Genomic DNA, 23,839 nt, shown 5'->3' on the forward strand with positions numbered 1-23,839 from the left:
TATTGCTAATATATATTGTAATATATCTATATCACTAAAGCACTTCTGGATGGATGCAAACTGCATTTCGTTGCCCTGTACCTGTGCATGTGCAATGACAATAAAGTTGAATTCTATTCTATTCTATTCTATTCTATTCTACAAACCTTAAACAAACCAAAACTAAAACTAAACTATTTCTATGATTAAAAAAGTGGTATCAGCGGAGGGCACAAAGAACACGTCGTGTTATACCCACGAGGAAACAGCTACAATATTTAGATGAAATGCAAATAACAATATTCACAATATTTACATCATCTTCACTGTGAAAGACAACACCAGGGTGTCCCAGAAAACAGGGATCAATTTTTTGATTATAAAGAATTAACTGCTTGTTGAACAAAGTTATTACAGTTTTGTATTTCTGTGATAAATATTTTTTAGCTTAATTTTTAATTGTTTCTGTCTTAGTTTTGGATTTTTGGAAATGAATGTTTCATGTGAGACTCGACCTGTTTCTGGAATGTAGTAATTTTGCAAGATAAAAGGAAGATAAAATACATTGCTGCAGGAAATGTTAGAGGTAAATTCCAGTGCTATCAAACTTGACCAACACTTTCTCAAATCTCTCTACAAAGATTTGTAATTTTCTGTTTTTCTTTCTTTAACTGATTAACACATCACAGGAACCTTGGCTCCCTCTGCTCGTACCTTTAACCTGAGCCAGGTAAGCTATGAAGAAATATGTGTGTTTACTTTAATGAATCATTCACTCATGAGATCTTCTGGACGACATCCTCAAAGTCTATACGTGAAAACAGAAACCACAGCGAGTTCTTACGTGCAAACAGACCCCTGGATATGGAGTGACCACCACCACATACAGGATTTCATAAACCACAGACTGGCAGTCGGGTTCACACTGTGCTTGGGGGAGTGGTGCGAGAACGCGTCAGAGGGAGGTTTCAGCGTGTTGGGGCAAGATACACCGCCTCTCTTTTGCCTTTACTTCAACATTAGTGTTTAAGGAAACCGCGGAGTGCCTCTGATTGCTGACATTTTGACTTATTCTCACTTTTTATCTCCATAATGGATCATGTGCCAAGAGTCTAAACGAGAATGCAGGACAGCTGGGATTCACAGACAAACTCAGCGAGCGAGCTCAATGATAAATACACATCTCAAGGTACAGTCTTATCCTGGTGGGTTTTACTTAAATAACTGTGTATACAGGCCACCTTTGAAAAGAATACAAAAAAGGACCATCATTGCTCTCCTGCTTCCTTGACTGCATTCTTAGGGAATTTTCCAGGTAGGTATTCTTGGCTTCGTGTCATTCGATTGCCCAATCATTTAGTGTTTTAGTATCAAATTTTTAATTATTATAAAAATGTTCCTTCTCCAGCACTGTTCAGTTGGGTTTCATGTAAACTGTCTATCTATAAAATAGAGTATGGACATTTAATTACTAAATACCTCAATATTCTATATTATTAAAAACCAGCTGCCTCATATCCTATCAATCTCTATCCCGCTCTGACGTGCCGTGACATAGACACAGGTCACTTGTTGTTCTGCAGTTAAAAGCACCAGGGCATTGGACGTGGATCTTTTGCGTCCTTGTGGTTGCAGGGTGGGGCCTCGTGGGTCAGAATAATTCTGGTGCCTCCTGTGGATACTGATTGGGATCATGTTTGGGAGGCTAGGTCAGTGCCTGGGGCTTTTATTCTTTCTTCTGTGGCCTGGTGGGGCACAGTGTCTCGCTCCTGTCAGAGTGCTGTGAGTGTGCACAGGTTATTTAGTCCACAGCAATGTTTAGGGTGGCTAGTGAGTGCTAAAAGCTAATCGATTTACTAATATTTGTCACAATAACAACCATACGAATAAAGCACCAACAATTTCCCATTACACTGCGTTCCATTAACGTTATGCTGATCACTGCTGATGCCATTTTCATGTTTTATTTAAATATTGGTGTACCGAGGCCAAGGCCCTGTTTTCTCTTCCTCAGATGAACGAAAAGCAGTGCAGAAGAGAACCTTCACCAGGTGGATGAATGTGTTTCTGCAGAGAGTAAGGCACAAATCAGTTCATCAGATCACTCTGAAAAAAATGTGGTTATCAATGAGGGTCATGCTTTTTCCCCCCAGCGGGACCCTCCTATTGAAGTGCACGACCTGTTCACAGACATTCAGGATGGCAAAATACTCATGGGCCTGTTGGAGGAGCTGTCTGGGTGCAGACTAGTAAGAATCATGCTGTTCAGTGGACAAATGTGATGCCAAGAAAGATTTAGCCAAAGCCTGTTTAAATTTGGCCACTGCAAGCGTAGCAGGAGTCCTGGAAGCAGAGATTCACCAGGAGACTCTGGGAGCACAGTTCCTGTGAAAAAGAGTTTGCTGTCATGGCCAGAGACAGGAAATGTTTTAATTACTGCTGATGTCATTTCCTTTTTTTTGTTTAATTAGTCTCAAGCTTAACGCTTAGTCAAAGCCAAGCCAGCAGTGTCTCCCAGTTTACTGTCTTCATGCTAAGCTGTTGGTTGTAACGTCATTGTTCAGGGTTGCTATATAAATGGGACCAGTCTTCTTAACAGCAATAAAATCAACCAGCTCATTTCCCCAAACAGTGATAATGTTTTTTCTCGTCTAACTTTGTTAGCTTTATAGGTTTAGGTCTTCCTCTCATCGCATCTTCAGACTGAACAACATTTCCAAGGCCTTGGTCTTTCTGGATGACAGACATGTGAGTGTGTTTCCTTGTAGATTCAGTGACATTGCTCTGACGTGTATGAATGACATGATTTCAAATCAGGAATAACAAGATTGTGATCGATGTTTCCTTGTTATCTCCCAGGTAAAGCTGCTTGGCATTGATGCTTCTGGAATTGCTGATGGTAAACCATCTGTTGTTCTTCACCTTGTTTGGAGCATCATCTTGCATTTTCAGGTTGGATTTATCATCTATGAGTCAAATGTCTTAATGTATTATCTTACTTCTTGCCCAGACTCACACCTCTGTGTTACTCCTACACAGGTAAAGGAGGTGATGGGAGGCCTCCAGAAGCATTTGTCTTCCAGCCTTTCCGCCTTGTCAATGAGCAGTTATCCATCCTCTAATGACCTCTCACCCCAGCCAAGTGACACTGGCACATACTCTTGCAGCACTCTGCCAAGTAAAGGCAGGAAGGCTGGCAGGGAAGCAAAGTATCATGGGAAAGCAATCAAGGTGCTTCTGCAATGGGTGCAAAGATGCACATCAAAGTGAGCATAAAAAGATCAAAACACTTACAAAGTCATTTAATTAACACTGAGCCCAAACATAGTCCCACTCAAACAATGAATGAAACAAAATGTCAGCAGGTTATTTTATCCTCTGAGCTCTAATGGGTGGTAAACTTATCCTAACCCTACATCAGCCCAAAATTAGCTTTCTTGTTAGAAATCAGAATAGTTTTAGATTGAGCTGGAACGATGGCTCACACTTGTCATTTAATTAAATGGCATTTTAAACTTTTTGCAGGTACGGGGTGGACGTGAAGGACTTTGGGAAGAGCTGGAGGAGCGGCTTGGCATTTCTTGCTTTGGTTAAGTCCATAAACCCAGTCATGGTTGATCTGAGGGAAAGCTTTCATCGAGATCCAGTGGAAAACATCCGGCAGGCTTTCATGATAGCCCATCACAGCTTGGATGTACCTCCACTGCTGGAGCCTGAAGGTAAAAGATTTCTCATATTAGGTGAAAAAAACCCACGTTGATTATGCGCCCAGAGTTATGAGAGATTTCCTTTCAGTTTACAGCAAACTGTAAACATGAGAGCAAGTCTTCTATAAATGCATATATGAAATTCAAGCCCAGGGGGCTGACAAGACAAATGGAAATGAATGAATGTTTCTCTGAGGTGAGCGTATAGTGGATGGAGAAAAGGCACAAGCTGGTGCACAAAACATCAACAGCATACAGGAAGCTGTCAGACACCACGGGACGGCCCCACAGCTCCCACTGTCACGCCCCCATTCTTGCAGCAAGAAGATGACGTACACAGTGTTACGCTTATGAATGAAGGGCCCTGCTTATACAACAGCATGGCCCTGAGTCAGGACTGTTATTGAACCAATTTACTTACAGAACCAACCATGGACTTATTTATTTATTTGAAGAGTTCAGAAAAACGTCCTGACTCAGGAACATGAAAAATGTATAAAACGAGAGTCATGTGGATTCACAATGTCTCTAGAGAAAACAACAAATATCACATTTTATATCTCTTGCAATATTTAGTTAACATAAATTAGTCAGTGTTGAAATTTCAAATAAACCCAGACCTGACTCAACCAACCATCCCCTAAACCAGGAACCTTCACCTCCACAGGGCCACACGATATGCAAGTTATTATTTTGAGGGCCCACGTGGTACATATACAGCATGTTTCCAAGCAGTAAAGGGTATATGTGGTTCAGTCCCTGGCTGCCACAGTCTGCATGCCAAGTATCCTTGGGCAACATACTCACCCCTGGCTGCTCTCTGATGCATCCATCGCAGTGTGAATGTTAGTGAGCACTTAAAAGCATAGAAGGCAGTGCTTGTGTGATTGGGTGAATGTGGCTACAGGAGAGTAGAAACGCACTAATCAGCCCATTTATATGTTCACCCTGTCAGGTTTAAGGCAAATCTACACTGGCTGGACTAGCTTTGTTTTACACACACACACACACACACACACACACACACACACACACACACACACACACACACACACACACAGAGTTGTGTTTTTAAGTGTTTTATGATTTTTTTTAATCGTTCCCTGCAGATGTGACGTGCACTTCACCAGACGAGCAGTCCATCATCACCTACGTCTCTATGTTCCCAAAGTGTCACTCAGGCATAGATGAGGTTAGTGCTGCACAAGTTCACCTTCACTACAGTCTCACAGCGAGGTAGATATAAAAACAGAAATAAATAAATAAATTTATATCACTTAGTTATTCTTGAAACTGCCACCGGCCGCCCGTCATCTTAGCTCAGAGACTCAGAACAGGTGAAGCAGAGAGCGTCGCTGTTTCCTAACGTACCAAAGTCCTACTGTGTACCTGAAAGTCTGAATCAAAAGGTGTCTTTGTTTAGAAAATGTTTTTTTTTTAAAAATAAGTGACATCAGTGTACAAATGAGTAAAATAGTTTTTGAGGGGATTTTTACATAAAAACACAGATTTTCAGAACAATTACAGACTTCTGTGTAACTTCTGTTGTAACAGTAACAGATGGATAAACATATCTGTTCATAAATGACGTACTAAGCAGGATTAATGAGATATAAATGACAAATTAAGCACTTACTAATACCTTCATAGTGTGACATTATTATATGCTAGCAGTATTTCTTTGGTTCTGTGAATATCACTGACATGCTTATATTACAGGCTCCCACACCAGATATTGACATTCCCGAGATTCCCAGTTTTGGATCACTTGAGTCAGTCAGTTTTGAAGAGACTGACGCTGATGTTCCAGAAGTCCAGGTGTTGCTGAAAGGCTTGGAGAAGAGCAGCGAGCAGCTTCTGTGGAAGCGTTGGTCTTGGAGATCTTCAGGAAGTCCCCGTTCTCCGTCCTTTCACACAAATGGAACAGCTACCTCCGACCAGCCTGCTGGGACTGCTTCAGACTCACATTACAAAAAAAGGAAAGGCAGTGCACGAAGCACTTTACAGCCACCCAGTCCTCTGGATGCTGGCATAGTCAGCCAGGAGGTCCAGCTGTGGTTGGACAGTGGACTGGATCAAGGCTACGACAAGCGACGAGCACAAAGCTGCTATTCTTTAAGCTCCGAGGAAGGAATCTACAGCTTACCATCGCTCGATTCAGATGAGGAGGATGCATATAGCTACATCCTAGAGCTGAATAAAGATGTGTTTCAACCATATAATCAGCTGAAAAGACAAGTACCAAAGGTCAAAGAGGAAACAGCAGAGGAAATGAAAGAAGAATCCAAATATCAGGAAGGCTCCTTTTTACAGAAGGCTGATTTTGAGCTTGAATCAGCCCAGTCAGCGGTGCACAGGAAGTTTGATTTTGACAAAAATGAAAGAAATCTCAGAAAAATGACACACGGTGGAGCAGCGCTTGACTTTAAGCCAGAGGGTGAAAGTAGAAGCACAGAGGAGCATGAAGAGCAGAGGGCTAACAGAGGACAGAGCAATGATGATGGCGATTATTGTGAGGAAGAAAGGGGGACAAAGATGGAAAATGCAAAAATGTTCAAGAATGGGGTCAAAAAAACAGAGGACAATGCAGCGGAAGCAACTGTTGAAGTGGCCCGTTGGCAGGAAGACACCGAGGACGGAAGAGATGCAGAGCTTTCCAAAAAACGTGGACAGGTGGGAGGGCAGGATTTAGGGAATGAAAGCCAAGATGCTGCTGTGATGAAAGAAGATGGGAAGAGCCAGAAAAGTACAAATTCAGAAAGTTTTAAGGGTGAAGTAAATGGAAAAATAATAACTGATGAGGCTGCCTGTGAAGTCAGAAGTGACACAGAAGAAGAAAGTGGCAGGAAGTGTAAAGAAGAAAAAATGAGAGACACCGATGAAGCGATCGATTCAGCAGAGTCTGGGTTTGTTAAGTCAGCAGCTGGAGAGGAGATGACGACAACAACGACAGAGCACGATGGGGAGGAGAGTCCCAGAACGCGCACACTCGGAGGTATCTGGCCTCCTGCCTGCAGGTCAACCCCTCGGTCACCCAGGTAACGATTTATCAGTAAAAACATAATTCACCACTTTGCTGCCACATTTGCCAAGACTTCCAGTTTACTGTGACTCAGTAATAACACTGGTAACAGAGACAGAAGTTCGTTAAATGTCTGAAACAACGCGGCTTCCACACAGATGATGAGCATCGTTTCCTTTTACAGCTGCTGTGCACTTGCTGTGTCTCTTGTACTGCAGCATAAAGCGAGTAAATACTGTCGCATTACTGTCAAAGGGTCTTTGTGCAAACAGCAGCCTGGTTTGGAAAGGAAAGCGCTCAGTCACAGTGTGATCATGGCCCAGAGGAATATTTCTATAGAGGCTGGGGGGAGAGACATCAGGCTGCTCATGGTTTTGGGAACTAACAAACTTCTCGCCCCTTACACATACTGGCCTCCCTCTTCATGTCTAAAGCACTTACCTGGCTAAACAGTCGAGTATCGTCACACTGAGAAGTTTGAGTTATTAGTGTTTTTATATGCTTCACTTTCGAGCGTGTTTTAGGATTTCTATTAAGTCACATGGCTGCTTAAAGTTAACTTAAAGTCTGATGAGCCAGTCCCAGAATGCTATTTATTGTAATTTAGCCATAGAAAACAAGGTAAAGAGTTAACATGGATATGATATTGTTAAAGCTTCTGTTTGGATAAACACTATAAAATGTATCTGTAGTTTTTGCTACTCCCGATTTCGATGTGGTTGCTTCAGTGTGTGCAGTACCTTCACCTCACACTCCTTTGTTTGTCTCCAGCGGTGACGAAGGATCCCTTCTCCAGCCTTCAGCAGCCTCTTGTGGTGTGACCCTGCTAGAGCTGGAAATGCTCTTGGTCTGGTGGATCCTGCTGTACTGCTGCCTCATCCTCAGTCAGATGAACCTCTGAGTCACTGCAGCACAAGCTTCTTATTCCGACATGCTCATGAGCCCAGTTGCCACTAATGAGGCAAACAGGGACACATAAGGCTGGACTGACTCTTCATCTGTGACACAGTTTCCTAAAGACGCCATTTAAGCAGATACACAGACTAATCTGATAAGACTCAGGGCCATAGTTTCAGATAAAGCTAAATCCTGTAATCCCCATTGTTACACAGACTTTCAGCTGCTCGGTCTTGCACCGCACTTATTATCAGAAATGGTTTGGGGGCTTTTTTTTTTTTTTTTTGCTGAACACATGTCCAAAAATTGATTTTCCTAGAAAAATGACTCCTTTTTGAAATTCACTTGACAAAATCGACCACACGGTGGCACTGCAGCATCGCAGCGACCTTCTTATTTGACAAACTGTCTATACTGTTGCCTGCTGAAGATCCCATGTGACCTGCTGTTTAATTAGAAGCTGTATTGACAAGTGAAGATTAAGCTGATAATACTTAATGAGCACTTTGGCATTTCACAGACTCTCGCTGTGTCACTTATGGCTTAGACTGTGGACCGCTTTATTGTCTTCATCTCGGATGCTGCCCGAGTTCAAGCTTATTTTTACCACAGGCTTTCTCCGGGATATTTGTTGTGACCATCTGATACAAACAATAAACCAGCTGCTTGATGTGTGTGCATGTGATCCACTCATAAACATAGAATAGATGTTGTCATTTTAAGCAGTTTGGACTATTAGGTAATGCCTTTTGGAATATCACAGTGACAGCAGCACGAAACAGTCTTCAAAATCCACGTTGAAGAGAAAGTGTATTAAGTTGGGGGTCGAGTGAGTAATCTCTGTCCTCTCTGCCCCCAAATACTCAAACATTCACTGCTGGTCAAGTTCTAAGAATTTAAAAACACACTGCCATTGTTTGCTTAGAGCATTACCCCTGAGTCGAAAGCTCAGCCCTGGAGATCGATATACTTTCAACACCGCCACCCCCACACCGAGCCACGAGAACAACACTCCCCCAAAGCAAGGGGTTTGTTGGGCTTATGTACGGTCAAGCCAGGATAGCGAGAGAAGCAGCAATGATGCCTGCTGTGTGTAGTTTTATATGTATAAGAGTGCTAGTGTTGCTAACGTGTCCCCCGGCATATAGATCAGCTGTACCGAGGCCTGAAACTCTTGAGCGAAGGGAGAGAGAGGCCGATCAGCTGCAGCAGCTCGGTACATCAGCCCTAAACACGGCCTCGACCTTTGAACCGTATCGTGACCCGGCCAGCAGAACTGCTACTGAGCCTGACGTCCAGCAGCAGCATCAGCGCAGCATCTTTTTCTCACCCTCGGGCCTGGGTCAGCTCTGGCTCAGCTTGCCCAGCTTCTGGGTCTGATAACCAGAGCCAGAACCCTGGAGGCCCCAGGGATGGTGGCCAACTAGACAGAACACAGCCTGCAGGCCACCATATCTGCTCTCACAGATTTGCAATGCAGCCTCATCTCCAGGAGGGAGGGAGTGGAGGTGGGCTTCAGAAGGCGACGTCTGGAGCTGGAGCCAGGACAGATGCTGGGATTGGTGGTGCCACAGCAGGAGTGGCAAATTGCACCTCAGGCAGATGATGGCGCAAAAAAAAAGAACTGGGGGTCAGTTAAGATTGCGTAGCAGCCTACATGTTGATGGACGAGCTACACTACACTATAAAAATTTATTTTCCAGGTCTCATGAATCTGAGTCCTCTGTCTGCACCGTCAGCTCTGAGACTTGGAGGAAAGACCTGCAGGCCTCTGACAAACTATTAACAATCATGTGTATTTCAAAGGTAGCTTATAAGTATATACGTTTCAAAGATTATATTTGCATGTTTTTATACATGAATATGTGGTTAGAGTATAAACCAAGTGTTTTTTTATAGGAATGAAACTTTGTTATTATGTGTTGATCATGTCAATAACAAACACATCAGGGATTCAACCATTTGAAAAGCCCCACACAGACCTTCAGGCTGAATGCTGCAACCACCTCACTGCTCCTGGTTTCCCAAAGCAGACCTGCGGCCCTTGGAGGACCGCCTCTCTGACAGCTGTAAGAGCTTCTGGCTCAAGATGCAGCTGGTTAAACAAGAATAAAATTCAAACCACAGCATGTCAATCTACCAGCTATACATCGGGCTGTGATTGAGTCATTTTGCATCCCTGTTGGAACATCTCCCAACAGTGCTGAAATATTTTACTTAAAGGGGATGCAGCATGGTGTATTTAAGTGATGAAGTGAATACAGAATCTAAAATATCCAAGTAGTATTTTAGGTACAGATTTATGATATCCTACTGCAGCACAGAATCAAGATGTTTGACTGCATCTGTGTCATTTTGCATCCTTTCTTCATACAGAGATTCAAAGTATTCCAAGTTAACACAGCGTAGGAGGACTGTTTGTTACCCAAAGATACTTTTACTTCATGGCTCCATCTTTCTGAATATGAAAACATGCTTATTTTGTTTTATGTAAGTTTATGTTTCCAGTTTAGTTTTGTGTATAAAACATAAACATAAAGCCATCTATTGGATATTGGGGATTTTCTTATTTTATTTTATTTCATACACACACACACACACACACACACACACACACACACACACACACACACACACATATATATATACATATATATATATATATATGTATATGAAATTAAAAAAAATATATATATATATATATTTTTACAAAATTCATAATCAGTAATGTCATAAATGAAAAACTATGTACAACAGTTCCAACCAGCAAAATATTATCAAGCTACTGGAGCAAAAAGCCAAAGAATGATTCAGGAATATTTATGCAATAATGTAAGTTATGTTTCATAATTTATTTATTTTTTCTGAATTAAAATAAAAGTAATTAGATTATTAGAGTATTTTCATACTCTGATATTAATATACTTTCAATTAAAGGATCAGAGTACTTCCTCCAACACAGTTTGCAAAATAAAGGCTTTAAATCTAAAAATGTAAAAATGTGGACTTGTTCATCCAAACACAGGAAACAGTACCTGTACACAGAATCCTACCTGATAACCCAAGTTTGAATGCTGTGTAAAATATAAATCAAGCAGAATGGAATGATTTATGAATCTCATTAACTTATATTTTATACACAATAGAATTTAGAAAACATAAAATGTTAAGATGGAGAAAATGTACAATTTTGAGAAAGAATAATATCTCATTGTTAACCTGATGGCAATAACTCATCTCATAAAAGTTGAGATCGGGACATTTTTACTGCTGTGCAACATCCCTCCTCCTTCTAACAACAGTCTGTAAACATCTGGGAACTGCGGAGAGCAGCTGTTGTTATTTTCAGGTGGTGAGTGTCTGGATTACAGTGTGGTGTCCATGTTTGCTGGAAAAGAATTTCAGATTTTGATTCGCCCGACCACAGAACAGTTTTCCATTTTGTCTCAGTCTGTTTTAAATAAACTTTGGCACAGATAAGACATCATTGCTTCTTCATAATGTTCACATGTGGCTTCTTCTTTGCATGACAGAGCCTTAACCTGCCACCGTGGACGCAGTGGGGAACTGTGTACACACACATGCGTTTCTTTTTTTTGCAGATTGGTGAACCTCTGCCTCAAAGATGCTCTTTTAATAGCCAGTCGTCTTATTTTCCAGCCTTTTGTTAATCTCTCCCAACTTTTATCAGATTTGTTGGTGCCATCAAATTAAAAACAATCACTTTTCTTAAAGTGGTACACAAACTGGGATTGTGCGTTGTGTCGTTGTGGATAATCCTTAGAACACCTCTGAAACAGTGAGGTGAAACACTGTGAACACCACAACCACGTTACATGCATATTTATGCAGAGGTGAGTCCAGGTGTGACCCCGTTGTGATATATGTTCACTGATAAGTGTTTTCGCTCCTGAATCCACAGTCTGTGGAGCTGTGTCAGTCCAACTGCTTCCTGTTGTCAGGTATCACGATGAACGACGTGGAGTAGTTTACTAGTCAGATATAATTACTGTCAGTGAGTGAAATGTCAGGTTGTAACAAGGCTTCTCAGAGCAAACGCATTAACAAGTTGTTGTTTCCACAGGCGGGCAGAAATCCGTTTCCCTAAGTTTCAACTCAGGAAATCCTTCAGTTTACAAAGTCTCCTGAGGAGCGTTGGGTTCTCCCACTCAGCCAACTTCTCTGGATTATTGGAGGGAAAGATGGCGTCACTCCTCGAGGTTAAGAAAGAACCAAATAATGGAATACCATGAAGCTGCCAAACACACTGAAACACAACTATGTGCAACGGATTTTTACTTTTCCCTTGTCTCCTTTACCTCATTTAGAAATCCACTTCTCTTTACTCTGTCCTCTAACTGCTCCTTTTTTCCATGTCCTTACATTTAGACACCTCATGAGGTCACGCTGAAGGTGGAAGAAACTAAGGCAAAGGAAGGGGGGAGACCTGACACCATGCTCGACTTCTCTGTCCCCCCATGAGTAACCTTTGGCAGCTCGTTCATGCTCATAATCGGTGACGCGGAGCTCATCCTGCTTATTGGAAGACTCGTGGATCCCACCGATGTCATGAGTGAACATCACGCTCTTCTCTTTTTCTTGTGTTCACTGTTTTCACATAGAGAAGATGACAGTCGTATCATTTCCTGGCAGGAAAACAGGCGTTTACAGCAGTTTCACTGAAGTTGCAGAGGGAGTTTGGTTTTTCAAACATCACAGGGTGATTTATGGTTTATTTTTCCATTTTCATGAAATGATGAAAAGAGATTTAAATGGCAGCAATTTATCCCCGTGACTGAATCTCTGCTATTCTTGCAAAAGTAAAACATAAAAATGCTTTTCTCTCATTACAAAAGCATTTTCTCTTTTTGTCACTTCTTCACTCTGAAAGCTATTTCCTCCTGTAACATCTCTTCATCATCTTTGGCAATTACTGGAAATTGTTTTGCAAGAGCGTATAGCATCATTCTCCAACACCAGAAGAGAAATGCTCACGATGTTGTGTCACATTAGCACGCTAAGGTTTAGCAGCTCTGTGACAGCAGCTCGTACTTTTCACCTCACTCGGTCTTGTGTAGATATTGTGATGATCTTAAGCTCACTGAGAAGATGATGAATGGATAATAGTTTGATTAACAGGACAACAGATTTATCACACGCAACACAAATGTCAGCCTATTAATCAAGAGCAGTGACTGATGGAAACCCCAGATCAAAGTGTTCCAGAGGTTTAATCTGGATAAAAATAATCCGGGTTTTCCTTCCATGGATCCTATAATCCAGCTCACCTTTGTCCTGGTCCAGGAAGGAAGAGTTTCACCTAAAGTGGCTGCATTGATATGTTTGTTCTATTTCTGCTTTTTGCATGTGCTACTCGGCTCTGTCGTTGCTTTGCACAAATATGTGCACATATTTAACGGCACCATCTGCCGTTTTTTGAGCGATGGTGGGCCGTCTGAACCAAAAACACCAGTGTAGTCACGATGACAATGAAACGGTGATTCAAGTGATAACAAATGAACAGTGATATACAAGGCTGTTTAATTTTAATGTTAATGGGGGCAATGCCGTCATAGCAACTCTACTACTATTACTATCTCTGTATGTAGGATGACACTCTGGGCCAGACTGTTTATATATTTGACAACTAATAAAAAAACCATAAATACACAAAAACTCTCAAAACCTTGTTAGTGTTGCCACTGAGCAGGATTTCTATCAGTTCTCTTCAACATTCGTTTGTTTGAGGATCTCAGATGCTTACATTTCAATGGTGAGAAAATGAGAAAATATAATAAAAATCATAAATAACATGTGCAGCTGGAGTGGAGGTAATATGGCATGTAGTGCCAACAATTCAGCGTTAGCCCTGCGACAGACCCGTGACCCGTCCAGGGTCATTCCCCGCCTCTCGGCCGTAACGAGCCCCCGGTGACCCTACTTTTACACGTTAATTAAATTTGAGCTGTTAATGATTCCTAATGTCAATAAGAGTGGAAATGAATGTTGCAGAAAAACAGTTAGTGTTTGATTCAGTGCACTTTAAATGTGGAGTGCGCTCTAAGTCCTGCTACTTATTTCTAATGTGGTGGCTGCACATTAGAGCTCTGACACAGCAGCACACGGTTTCGCTCGTCAGCAGGTCAAAGTGAAAAGACTTTTAGTGACTGAACAGGTTTTTGTGGTGTGTGTTAACATAGCCAGGCTTTCTTTGAGCCCAGCACATTATCATGTGTTTTGGCAGCGGCATTTCCGTCAATGTAAAATAAAATTAGCATCTGATTAGGACCAAGTATAAAAACATTTTCACATTTTCTGCATCACTAAATGATTCAGTGTAAATTATAGCACCAATGCGACACGCTGTTTGTGCTGCTGGTCTTCATTTGTGCTTCAGCCAGAGAGTTACTCAGAAAACTCTGACTTTAAGCTTCACATAGCTCGATAAACTACAGTATTAACCTCCTAAGACCCGAACTCTTCCACGACATGCATTTTTCATTTCACTTTTATATTTGGGCATATTGGGGCCCGATGAATGTAAAAACAAAGAATTACCAGATTTTTTTTTTTACCAGGGCAAAAAAAAATTATTTTCGTTTTTAAGAAAAAAAAGAGCCACATATGAGGATATTCGTTTAAAATTTTGATAGAACAGTAGCAGCATAATGTCCTCGTAAGTGGATATCAGGCCCATGTAGAGCACAATTGAGTATTTTGGTCTAAATAACCCAAAATGTGATGTCCACATATGTGGACGGCAGGTCCTAGGAGGTTAATAATAATAATAATAATGATCATCATCATCATAATCATAATATATAATATAATAATTCAAAACACTCAAGGACACTTCACAGAACAAATAAGACAAGCATAAAAACAGGAAATAAACAGAATAATAATAAAAGGTTTAAGAGCATGCAGTAGTTATACAGAGTAGGCTCTGGTTCTTGAACAGGTGGGTTTTGAGGGTGGACTTAAAACGGGGGAAAGAACTGATGTTTCTGAGGTCAGGGGGTAAGGCTAAAAGCCCCGCCCCCCACAGAAACAAGACGAGAGGAAGGAACAAAAAGAAGAAGAGAAGAGGAGGATCTGAGGCACCGGGATGGGATGGAGATCTGTACCAATCAGAGAGATATGGTGGGGAGAGAGACTGAATCGCCTTAAATGTGTAGAGGAGTATTTTAAAATTAATGTGGAGTTGAACCGGGAGCCAGTGAAGCTGCTTCAGGATGGGTGATGTGGTGAGTGGAGGGAGTCCTAGTAATAATACGGGACACGTTGGACACGTTGATGGATTTTTGTTGGCAGGCCAGATAAGAGTGAGTTACAGTAGTTGATCAGAGAGGTAACGAGACTATGGACGAGGATAGCAGTGGTATGTGGAGTGAGGAAGGGCGGAGGCGATGGATGTTACGGAGGTGAAAATAAGCTGATCGAGTGACATTAGTGATGTGAGAGTTAAAGGATAACGTGCTGTCGAGAATGACGCCCAAACCTTTCACAGAAGGAGAGGTAGAAACCGCCGAGTTAATGATAGTAACAGAAAAAGTGTTAGTCCCTGATACAAACAAACAAACAAACATGCAAAGCGCAGCAAGAAACAGGAAGCTGTCAGCTCATGTAAAACACTGGTAGCACAAAACCCTGAAAAGGTAAGTTTGAACTCGTTAAACTGGAACTGAACAAAGATAAAACCAAAGCTCCATAACTACTGTGTTTGTCTCCACCAAAGGACGCGCTCTGTGAGATGGTCAGCAGGGTTCGAGCTACTTTTCCAGGCGACCTTATTGTCCTCCAGTTAAATCTGTCATTTTTTAAAAGCAGCTGAAGATTTGAACATCGTCTTCATGTTTAAATGATTATTGCAACACACGCTTCTTTAGCTAAATGCTTTTCACGCCACCTTTGTCTGTGAAAAAGCTTCAGTGGTTTTTTCCTTACTGTCCTTCATTATTTATTAACTTAATTTATCGATAGAAGAGACAAGAGTTCAAACTGATAAAACGAGCACCGGCTGCATGGCCACAAAACCAACAACCTCAAACTGTGTTACATGAAGACACATTTCAACACGTTACTGCAATCATGCAGAGCTGTGCATTTTTTTAAATTAAAAACAGTCATTTAGCCTGCATCACATTTTTATGGAAGATGTGAGATCATAGAATTTAAATGACAAACTGACAACAGCTGGTCGACTGCTGTCTAACCAGCTCGTTCTAGATTTTTGAATCAACTTTGCTCAGTTTATCATCAGTATTTACAGAGAAGTAGCTAAAGTTTGAGGACAACTGTGCCAGGGTGCCACCAACACGAACAAGATAAAACGGCTGCACGCTAAGAATACGTGTAAATGCAATTAATAGAACCCCCCTTTTTTAAAAAATGTATTGCTTCCAAAATGCATTTTCACGTGAAAATTATGCACTAAGATAGAATTAACTGAACTTTCACATCTGATTTGTCAGATCTTCTCTGATGATTATTGCAGGCACAAAATGAAAAATAAAAAATAGATTAGATGCATTTACACTCATTTTTATCAGCTGTGTTGCATCACTGAAGCTGGCTCAGCCTCTCAGCATGGGACAGAGCAGAGAGATCACTCTTGGTTAATTTTTAACTGGACTGTAAACTGACTCTCGCTCTTGTATATAAAGAGGACGTTTCTGTGCAGCTGCCTGCAGCAGAGAGGACTTTAAAGGTAAGAACATTGCTTTATTAGCCAACCACTGAATGGATTTCAGGAAACTTAAACATTATGTTTGGAAATGAAGTGCAGACAGTCCAGATCCTGCTCTGATTGTGTCCTAATTCATTTCCCACTGTTATCCCTGGAAGTGTTATCCTTTTTTTACATTTTAAATGCTTGTTTTTCTCTTGACAGTGCTCTAAAGATGCGTGGTCTCTTTGCTAGTTGTGCGCTCGTTGCACTGCTCCTGGCCGTAGCCTTGGCCGACCACCACCACAGCTCTGCACAGAGCAACGAGGAGCACGATAGCTGCCACAGGCTCTCTGCTCCTAATGCTGACTTTGCTGTTGTCCTCTACAAAAGTCTGAATGCCAAGACTGCTGCTGGAAACAACATCTTCTTTTCGCCACTGGGCATCTCCACTGCCCTGTCCCTGCTATCTACTGGGGCCCGCGGTGAAACCCACAGCCAGCTGTTCTCCAGCCTGGGCTACAGCACCTTAAACCAGACTCAGGTCAACGAAGCCTACAAGCATCTTTTTCACATGCTTGGAGAAAGCCAGGAGAACCAAAAGCTGGATGTTGGCAATGCTGCTGCGGTGCGCTCCGGCTTCAGTCCTCTGGAGCAGTTCTTAAATGACATCAAGCAGTACTACTCTGGTGAAATCTTTCAAGTTGACTTTACCAAACCTGAAGAGGCTGCAGCTGAAATCAACAAACACATTGCCAGCAAAACCAACGACAAGATCAAAGACATGGTGAAGGACTTGGACCCTGAAATGGCAATGGTCCTTATCAACTACGTCTACTTCAGAGGTAAGACACATGCAGACAGAACAGACAGTGTCAGCCAGGTGTTTGTTCTCTGGTTCAAGGTTTTCACAGATAGAGATTAGCACAAATACACGAAACGAACAAGTCTGAAGGATGCAACGATTTCAAATAAGTACCCACTATCAATATCGACTTGATGTGACCCGTTACAGGACAGTGGGAGAAACCTTTCGACGGTAACTTAACACGCAAAGAGGAATTCTATGTGGATGGAAGCACCACAGTTGAGGTGGACATGATGAGGAGGACGGGACGCTACAACTTCTACAGAGACGACGGGAACCACGCCACCGTTTTGCTGCTGCCGTACAAGGGCAACACCTCCATGATGATTGTTTTCCCCGATGCAGACAAAATGAATCAGGTGGAGGCTGTCATCAGCAAAGATCAACTCAGGCGCTGGCACGATTCCTTCTTCAGGACGTAAGAGAGCACCTCGTAAGTGGCTGTTTGTGGTTGCGTATTTTTCTGGGACTCTTACACGGGTGTTTTTCTCTTGTATTTGTTTCTCAGTAACGTGAATCTTGGCATGCCAAAGTTTTCCATCTCTGCCGAAGCCTCCCTGGATGACACACTGAAAGAAAGTGGAATAACGGACGCTTTTGGAGACAAAGCTGATTTTTCTGGCATGTCTAATGAGGTCCCGCTCAAAGTCTCAAAGGTAGGATCACTGAATATGACTTCATTGTTTTGTCCACTTCATGGACTCAAATGTGACATTGGCTCTTGTGTCCTGGTTCCTCCAACAGGTGTCTCACCAGGCGGTGCTAAGCGTGGATGAAACAGGAACGGAGGCTGCTGCTGCCACCACTGTCGAGATCATGCCAATGAGTCTGCCCCAAGCCATAACACTCAACAGACCCTTCCTGCTCTTCATCCTTGAGCAATCAACAAAGAGCATCCTCTTTATGGGCAAGATCAACAACCCCACAGCCTAAGGATGCCCTTAGTGCGCCACATTTGTTCCATTTTCACACTGCAGCAGTAGCTCCGGGGGTTATCTTTACCTCGGGATCTTAAAATGTTGCGGAGGTGCCGCTGTAATAATAAGAACACTGGGGAAATGATGTTTAGCCAATAGTGTGATGAATATGACATCACATCTGTCATCACATAACAGAAATGAATCTGTCTGTCAGCATCAAACATTTATTACTAAAAACCGAACTTGGCCAGAGGCAAAGATGTCTGAACATGTAGACGCAGTTCATGAAAAAAAGAAACACAAGTCAAAGAAGCCTCTACTAACACAGCACATCAGCTTTTGTGTGGCCGGTTGCGTTTTGAATTTGGTTCAACATCAAGTGAAATAAAAACTTTCCATGAACACAGGCCATGTTATATTATTTCATTTGTTTCAGTCCAGTGATCTTTATTATTCTATAATGAAGTCAGTGTCATTGCTGTAAGGCTCTTATCTGTTATTTACAGTTAATCTTAGGCAGAATTAAAAATATGATCTCACTCTGACCTGCTGATGGAGCTCAAGAGACTTATTACATTTCATCAGTCACCCGAGTATCCATAGAAGCTGCCGTTTTAATTTTGGACTTAAGGTTGAGATTAATTGGGGGATTTTTTTGCCTGGTGAGTCATCATCAAAGATCAGTTTGCGATCAAATCCCAGCCACAGAGTCAGTCCTCATCCTCACCTGAACATGTTCAGTAAGGCCCGGGAACTCGTTCACACCTGACACCAGCCTGTTCGCACACACCCACATGCCGACAGACTGCGTTGTCTAAATATTTATATATGAAAGAAAAAGAAGATATTACTTTATTATTATTATTACATGATTTTATCAAAACAGATTTATATTATTTACAGTTAAATCTAAATCTAACTCTTCAAAATAAAAAACAGACTACTATTCCATGAAATATGGTGTTGAGGAAACAAACTTGTCATGTTGCCTGGCAACCACCTAGCAACAGGCTAAAAATACCCATTTGTAACGTTTGCAAAGTTTATGACATCTGTATCATTTTAGGATTGCAACAGTAACACACACACACACACACACACACACACACACACACACACACGTATTCCTTAAATTCCTTTAATTAATTATCATATATTATGACGTCAACATGGACACATCTACAGAAACATGTATGTAGTACAGCAGGACCTGAGCACTGCAGGAGACCCACAACAAGGGATCATTAGTATAGGTACAGAGTCATGCACAGATATTCTGGGGGGCAGGCGCCCAAGTCAAAAAATTATGTACTTAAGTATATATAAAGTATGTATAAGTAATTTTGCCTAGGACAACATCAGTTCATTGGTAAGTTGCAATCTTTTTTGAACAACTACAGCAGCATCGCTTGTCTTCTTTTCACCTTTGCATATGTTTACTTCTGTCAGGCCTTTAGATCTTTAGTCGGTCGGGGAGGTGATTAAGTTTGCTCAATGACACAACCAACCAGTCAAATAACAAATGACATAAAGGTTAGTTTTAAATAAGCATGATAGGTTGACTATGAGCAGTCATCTGAACTCTTGCATTAATACTTGCCTAATACATTATTATCCACCTGACAAAACAGCTGATAGTGTGTGCGCTGTTTAACTCCTGTAGCTTTAAATGAATATTAATACCAAGGTCAGTCTTGCTGTCTGGTCTCAGTATGATTTCTCTTCCCAGTTAATCATGATCGTTGAAAAGAAGCCAGCTTGTCTATTTTCCAGAAATGATTTAAACTGGAAGTAATTTGAATTGACAGATTTCAATGATTTCCAACATTTTTAAATGGCTCCAGATTTCTGCCATCTTGAGTATTTTGCCAGGACTTCTCCAGGCTTGTATGTTTGCGTGATTCTGATTTTTGGTTTTTTTGTTTTTACCAAAAACACCCTGACCCACCCAGAGTCATTTCCATGTCCTGTTGAGCAAGTTAGGTTGTATAAACAAAGTCAGTAGAATCGATCCAGAAGAGAGAAGGCTGATCTTTGTTAATCTGTAAACTGTCAGCTGACTGCCTTTAAGCTTGCTTAAATATAACAAGAGTTTCTGGAAATGTCACTGCAGAAGATGTTAGTGGTAAGCATCAGTCTCTATTAGTTCTACGTTTTAAGTACTTAAATGTAAGAAGGAAATGACAGTTAAGAGATTTAAAGATGATTTTTAGGATGTAATCATGTGGTTTTAACAGACATGACATTACTTAGCATTCATTGTCTGCTTCCTTCGTTGGTATCATCAGTTATATTGTATACAATGTTACAACACAGCTGAACTACTGGTTACTACTTTACCAGTGTATAAAAAAATCGCTACAAGGGTGAAGTGCCTTTACCTTTAAATATCTATTTCTATTCTGTCAATAACAGACATTTAACTTTATTATTTTAGTGATGCTCATGATTCAACTCACAGTTGTACATCTGCTGTGGGAGAGACACTTTCAAATCCCTCAAATATCTTTTAGAGCTAAATCTCTATTACAATACCTGCTGTGTTGAGGAAGCTGAAATACATCCGTGGTGACCTACACTCACTGGGTGTTTTTGAACAGTCATCTAATGGGCAGTAACTCAACTACTTACAGTTGTCTGCCTGACAGTCCAGGTAACTTCTTGGGTTTAAAATCCAGCCTTTGTTGTTTGCATAGAGTGACTTCTCAGCTGGTAGCTTTGGGATCTGTTACAAGCAGCTTTGCAGAAATATGCTGTTATAACAGATGCTCATGAAAATTCTACTTTTTTCATCTGATGAACTTGTCAGTAGTGGTTTTCAGTACAGCTCAGTAATAATGTGGCAATAGTGCGGTAAGGTGGAAACAAGAAAGCAATGATATGGAAATATTAAGTCATTACTACGAAATTACAATGTAAAATCCAGGAAACTACCAAATAATATATTGTATCAGCAGTGGTTTTATTTTAGTGATATTACATTGAAATGTATGTAATGGGATAGTAAGGGGCCAGAAATGTGGAAACAAATATACGCCATATATATGAGTCAAAACTCTTATATGTACCAATATACTGATAACAATATAATAACATGTTAGGAATAACATAGTAATATTTGTGGATCACAAATGATGACTTGATTGTGACATCATAAAAATAAGTAAATAAATAATGTAATAAGTAATATCAGCATTCTTCTTATTTTTAATGCCATATCCTACCTGATTCAATCTAATTCCAATGGTTTTAACTCATAAAGTCATGAAATTATGACTCAAGGACAGATGATGGAAAAACCTTACTTGGAGCTCATTTTGTATCATTTTAACTTTCCTTTTTGATCCACAGACTCTAAAGATGCATTTCTGTAGCTGTGCACTCATTGCACTGTTGCTCGGTGTAGCCTCGGCAGACCACCGTCTCCACCACAACCGTGGTTCTGAAGACCATATGAGCTGCCACAAGCTCTCTGCTCCTAATGCTGGCTTTGCCATTGCCTTCTACAAACGTCTGAATGCGAGGACTGCTGCTGGAAACAACATTTTCTTCTCACCACTGGGCATCTCCACTGCCCTGTCCGTACTGTCTACTGGGGCCCATAGTGAAACCCACAGCCAGCTGTTCTCCAGCCTGGGCTACAGCACCTTAAACCAGACTCAGGTCAATGAAGCCTACCAAGCATGTCAAGCAGCATTACTCTGGTGAGGTCTTGCAAATCAACTTTACTAACCCTGCTGAGGCTGCAGATAAAATCAACAGACACATTGCCAATAAAATACAGGACAAGATCAAAGACATGGTGAACGACGTTGACCCTGAAACGATGATGATGCTCATTAACTATGTCTATTTTAAAGGTAAGACGCCTGATCAAGTCTATTGTTAGGCTACAATAGACAAACATGGCGTTAATGCCATAACCATATTAACACGGCAAATCCCCGCTAGCGAGTTAGGGTTAGCTTGCGTTAACTTGCTAACAAGGATTTGCTGCGTTAATGCGGTTATGACGTTAACATCAGTGAGATTAATGCTGACAGCACTAAGGCTGAAACATCCCAATATTGTCAACACCACTCTCCACTGTGTCGTGCAGGATACTGGGATTTCGTCCAAAATGCTGCCACGAGAGTACTGACAGAGACTAGGAAGAAGGAGCAAATTTCTCCTCACATGTGGTTCCAGGGGTATTTAAGAGTAGAACCTTCAGCTTTCAGGTTCCTCTTCTGTGGAACCAGCTTCCAGTTTGGATTTGGATTTGAGATTAGGCTAAAAACTTACCTTTTTGATAAAGCTAACAATAATAAGAAGGTAAGAAGTATGTAATCAGTTCCATTTGTTTGCCTGTCTGTCTGTTTGTTGGCAGGTAGCATTCACAGTTTTCAGATTTTGTGTGATGGTAGATAATAGCAGCTCAAACACATTTCATTTACATTGAATTTTGGAGAAAATTGGGTCAAGGTCACATCAAATGTAAAAATCTTTAGAAGGATTTGAACTCTCTGATTACTCTTGTTAGGGCTAGATTAAACACTTCCATTTACCCTGCAGTAGAAGCAGGATGCTTAGGGCTTCGAGTGCATCTTTACTCACCTCTTTTGTGTTTTGTAGACATAAGGCGGGATTGCCCAGGGGCACTTGTGGGGTATACTGTGGGAGTATAGGGTTCTGGGTCAACTGCTGCCGCCCATCAGGTTCTTGTTTCCACAAAGTGTCCATGGTCTTGAAATAAAGTCAAGTTATCTTCTGTTGGTGTTGGAGTCTACCAGAGTTGCCTCTTGTGACTGATCATGATTTTGATTTTCATGGACAGGATCTCAGGGTGAAGAGGGCGTCTACTTTGGGAAGCTCAGAGTAATATTCCTAACTGTTGCAGATAATGTGGTGCTGTTGGCTTCATCAGAGCACGTCTTTCCAAATAAAAAGGAGTGGTTGGTACCTTAGTGAGAACTACATAAAACAGAACCTCTCTTTGCAGGAAACGAGTGATGCGAAGTTGAAGTGGCAGATTTGTGTGGTGTCAGCAGTAATGTGGACATTGCAGTGGTGAAGACTTATGATCCTGATCCAGTTAATAAAAGAGGAACAACCTGTAATTTAACAGTCCGTTTTTCTATTTCTCAGGTATATAGATCTTACGATTCCAAAATCTTCTATAACCGCTGATGCCTCGTTGAAGAACATATTGCAGGAAATGGGCATAACCAGTGCCTTTGAGAACCATGCCGATTTCTCTGGTCTGTCCAATAACAGTCAGCTCAAAGTCTCGAAGGTGGGCAAACATTTCTCTTTTTGGTTCTGATTCTGAGACACTTAAAGACTCATTACAGAGTAAGAAATTAGCATCTGACTGTCTCCTTTCTTTTTCACCCACAGGCATCTCACAAGGCCACGCTTAGTGTCACTGAGATGGGAACAGAGGCAGCAGCCGTCAGCATCTTTGAAATGTTCGAAGCGCCACCAACAATCAAAACTGACAGGCCGTTCTTGGTTTTCATTTTGGAAAACTGCACTAAAAGCATCCTCTTCATGGGGAAGATCAACAATCAACAATCCAAACACTGACCTTTATTTACGAGGTTATCTGTCTGCACACGTTGATTTTCTGGTCAACAAAACGACATTAGTGACATTTTTTTTCAGGTAAATAGCAAGTTTGGAAACATTATGTCAAATATTTGATTTATATTTGAAGGTTGCTCGTGTAGAAAACTATTCCGCGCGTATATAAAACAGGTCGGCGGCTCTGAACCGTAGTAAAGGGACCTCTGGCTA

At 41.3% G+C, this 23,839-nt stretch overlaps 3 protein-coding genes and 2 pseudogenes across 3 annotated transcripts; all 5 read left to right on the plus strand.

Annotated features, from left to right (window-relative positions):
* Nucleotides 1-716: 716 nt before the first annotated feature.
* Nucleotides 717-8,905, plus strand: clmnb (calmin b). Its single transcript, XM_084954346.1, has 10 exons — nt 717-1,168; nt 1,994-2,055; nt 2,133-2,228; nt 2,644-2,727; nt 2,839-2,931; nt 3,019-3,245; nt 3,505-3,698; nt 4,796-4,878; nt 5,406-6,724; nt 7,480-8,905. Exons 1-10 carry the CDS (start codon nt 1,102-1,104, stop codon nt 7,607-7,609), a joined length of 2,355 nt encoding a protein of 784 aa, XP_084810472.1. The 5' UTR covers nt 717-1,101; the 3' UTR covers nt 7,610-8,905.
* Nucleotides 8,647-12,236, plus strand: LOC146371378 (uncharacterized; annotated as a pseudogene).
* A 4,227-nt stretch (nt 12,237-16,463) lies between these two features.
* On the plus strand, nt 16,464-18,468 carry LOC146371379 (alpha-1-antitrypsin homolog). Its single transcript, XM_084953936.1, has 4 exons — nt 16,464-17,118; nt 17,289-17,559; nt 17,650-17,797; nt 17,886-18,468. Exons 1-4 carry the CDS (start codon nt 16,509-16,511, stop codon nt 18,072-18,074), a joined length of 1,218 nt encoding a protein of 405 aa, XP_084810062.1. The 5' UTR covers nt 16,464-16,508; the 3' UTR covers nt 18,075-18,468.
* Nucleotides 18,469-21,352: 2,884 nt separating this feature from the next.
* LOC146371380 (alpha-1-antiproteinase F-like) lies at nt 21,353-23,237 on the plus strand (annotated as a pseudogene).
* LOC146371381 (alpha-1-antiproteinase-like) lies at nt 22,071-23,629 on the plus strand. The gene is made up of 5 exons (XM_084953320.1): nt 22,071-22,195; nt 22,676-22,758; nt 22,878-22,995; nt 23,189-23,336; nt 23,441-23,629. The coding sequence occupies exons 1-5, from the start codon at nt 22,071-22,073 to the stop codon at nt 23,627-23,629; spliced, it is 663 nt and encodes a 220-aa protein (XP_084809446.1).
* Nucleotides 23,630-23,839: the final 210 nt, after the last annotated feature.

The sequence above is a fragment of the Perissodus microlepis genome, chromosome 15 (genome assembly GCF_051167445.1).
Source record: "Perissodus microlepis isolate ML-2025 ecotype Zambia chromosome 15, ASM5116744v1, whole genome shotgun sequence".
In the NCBI taxonomy this organism is placed as follows: Eukaryota; Metazoa; Chordata; class Actinopteri; order Cichliformes; family Cichlidae; genus Perissodus; species Perissodus microlepis.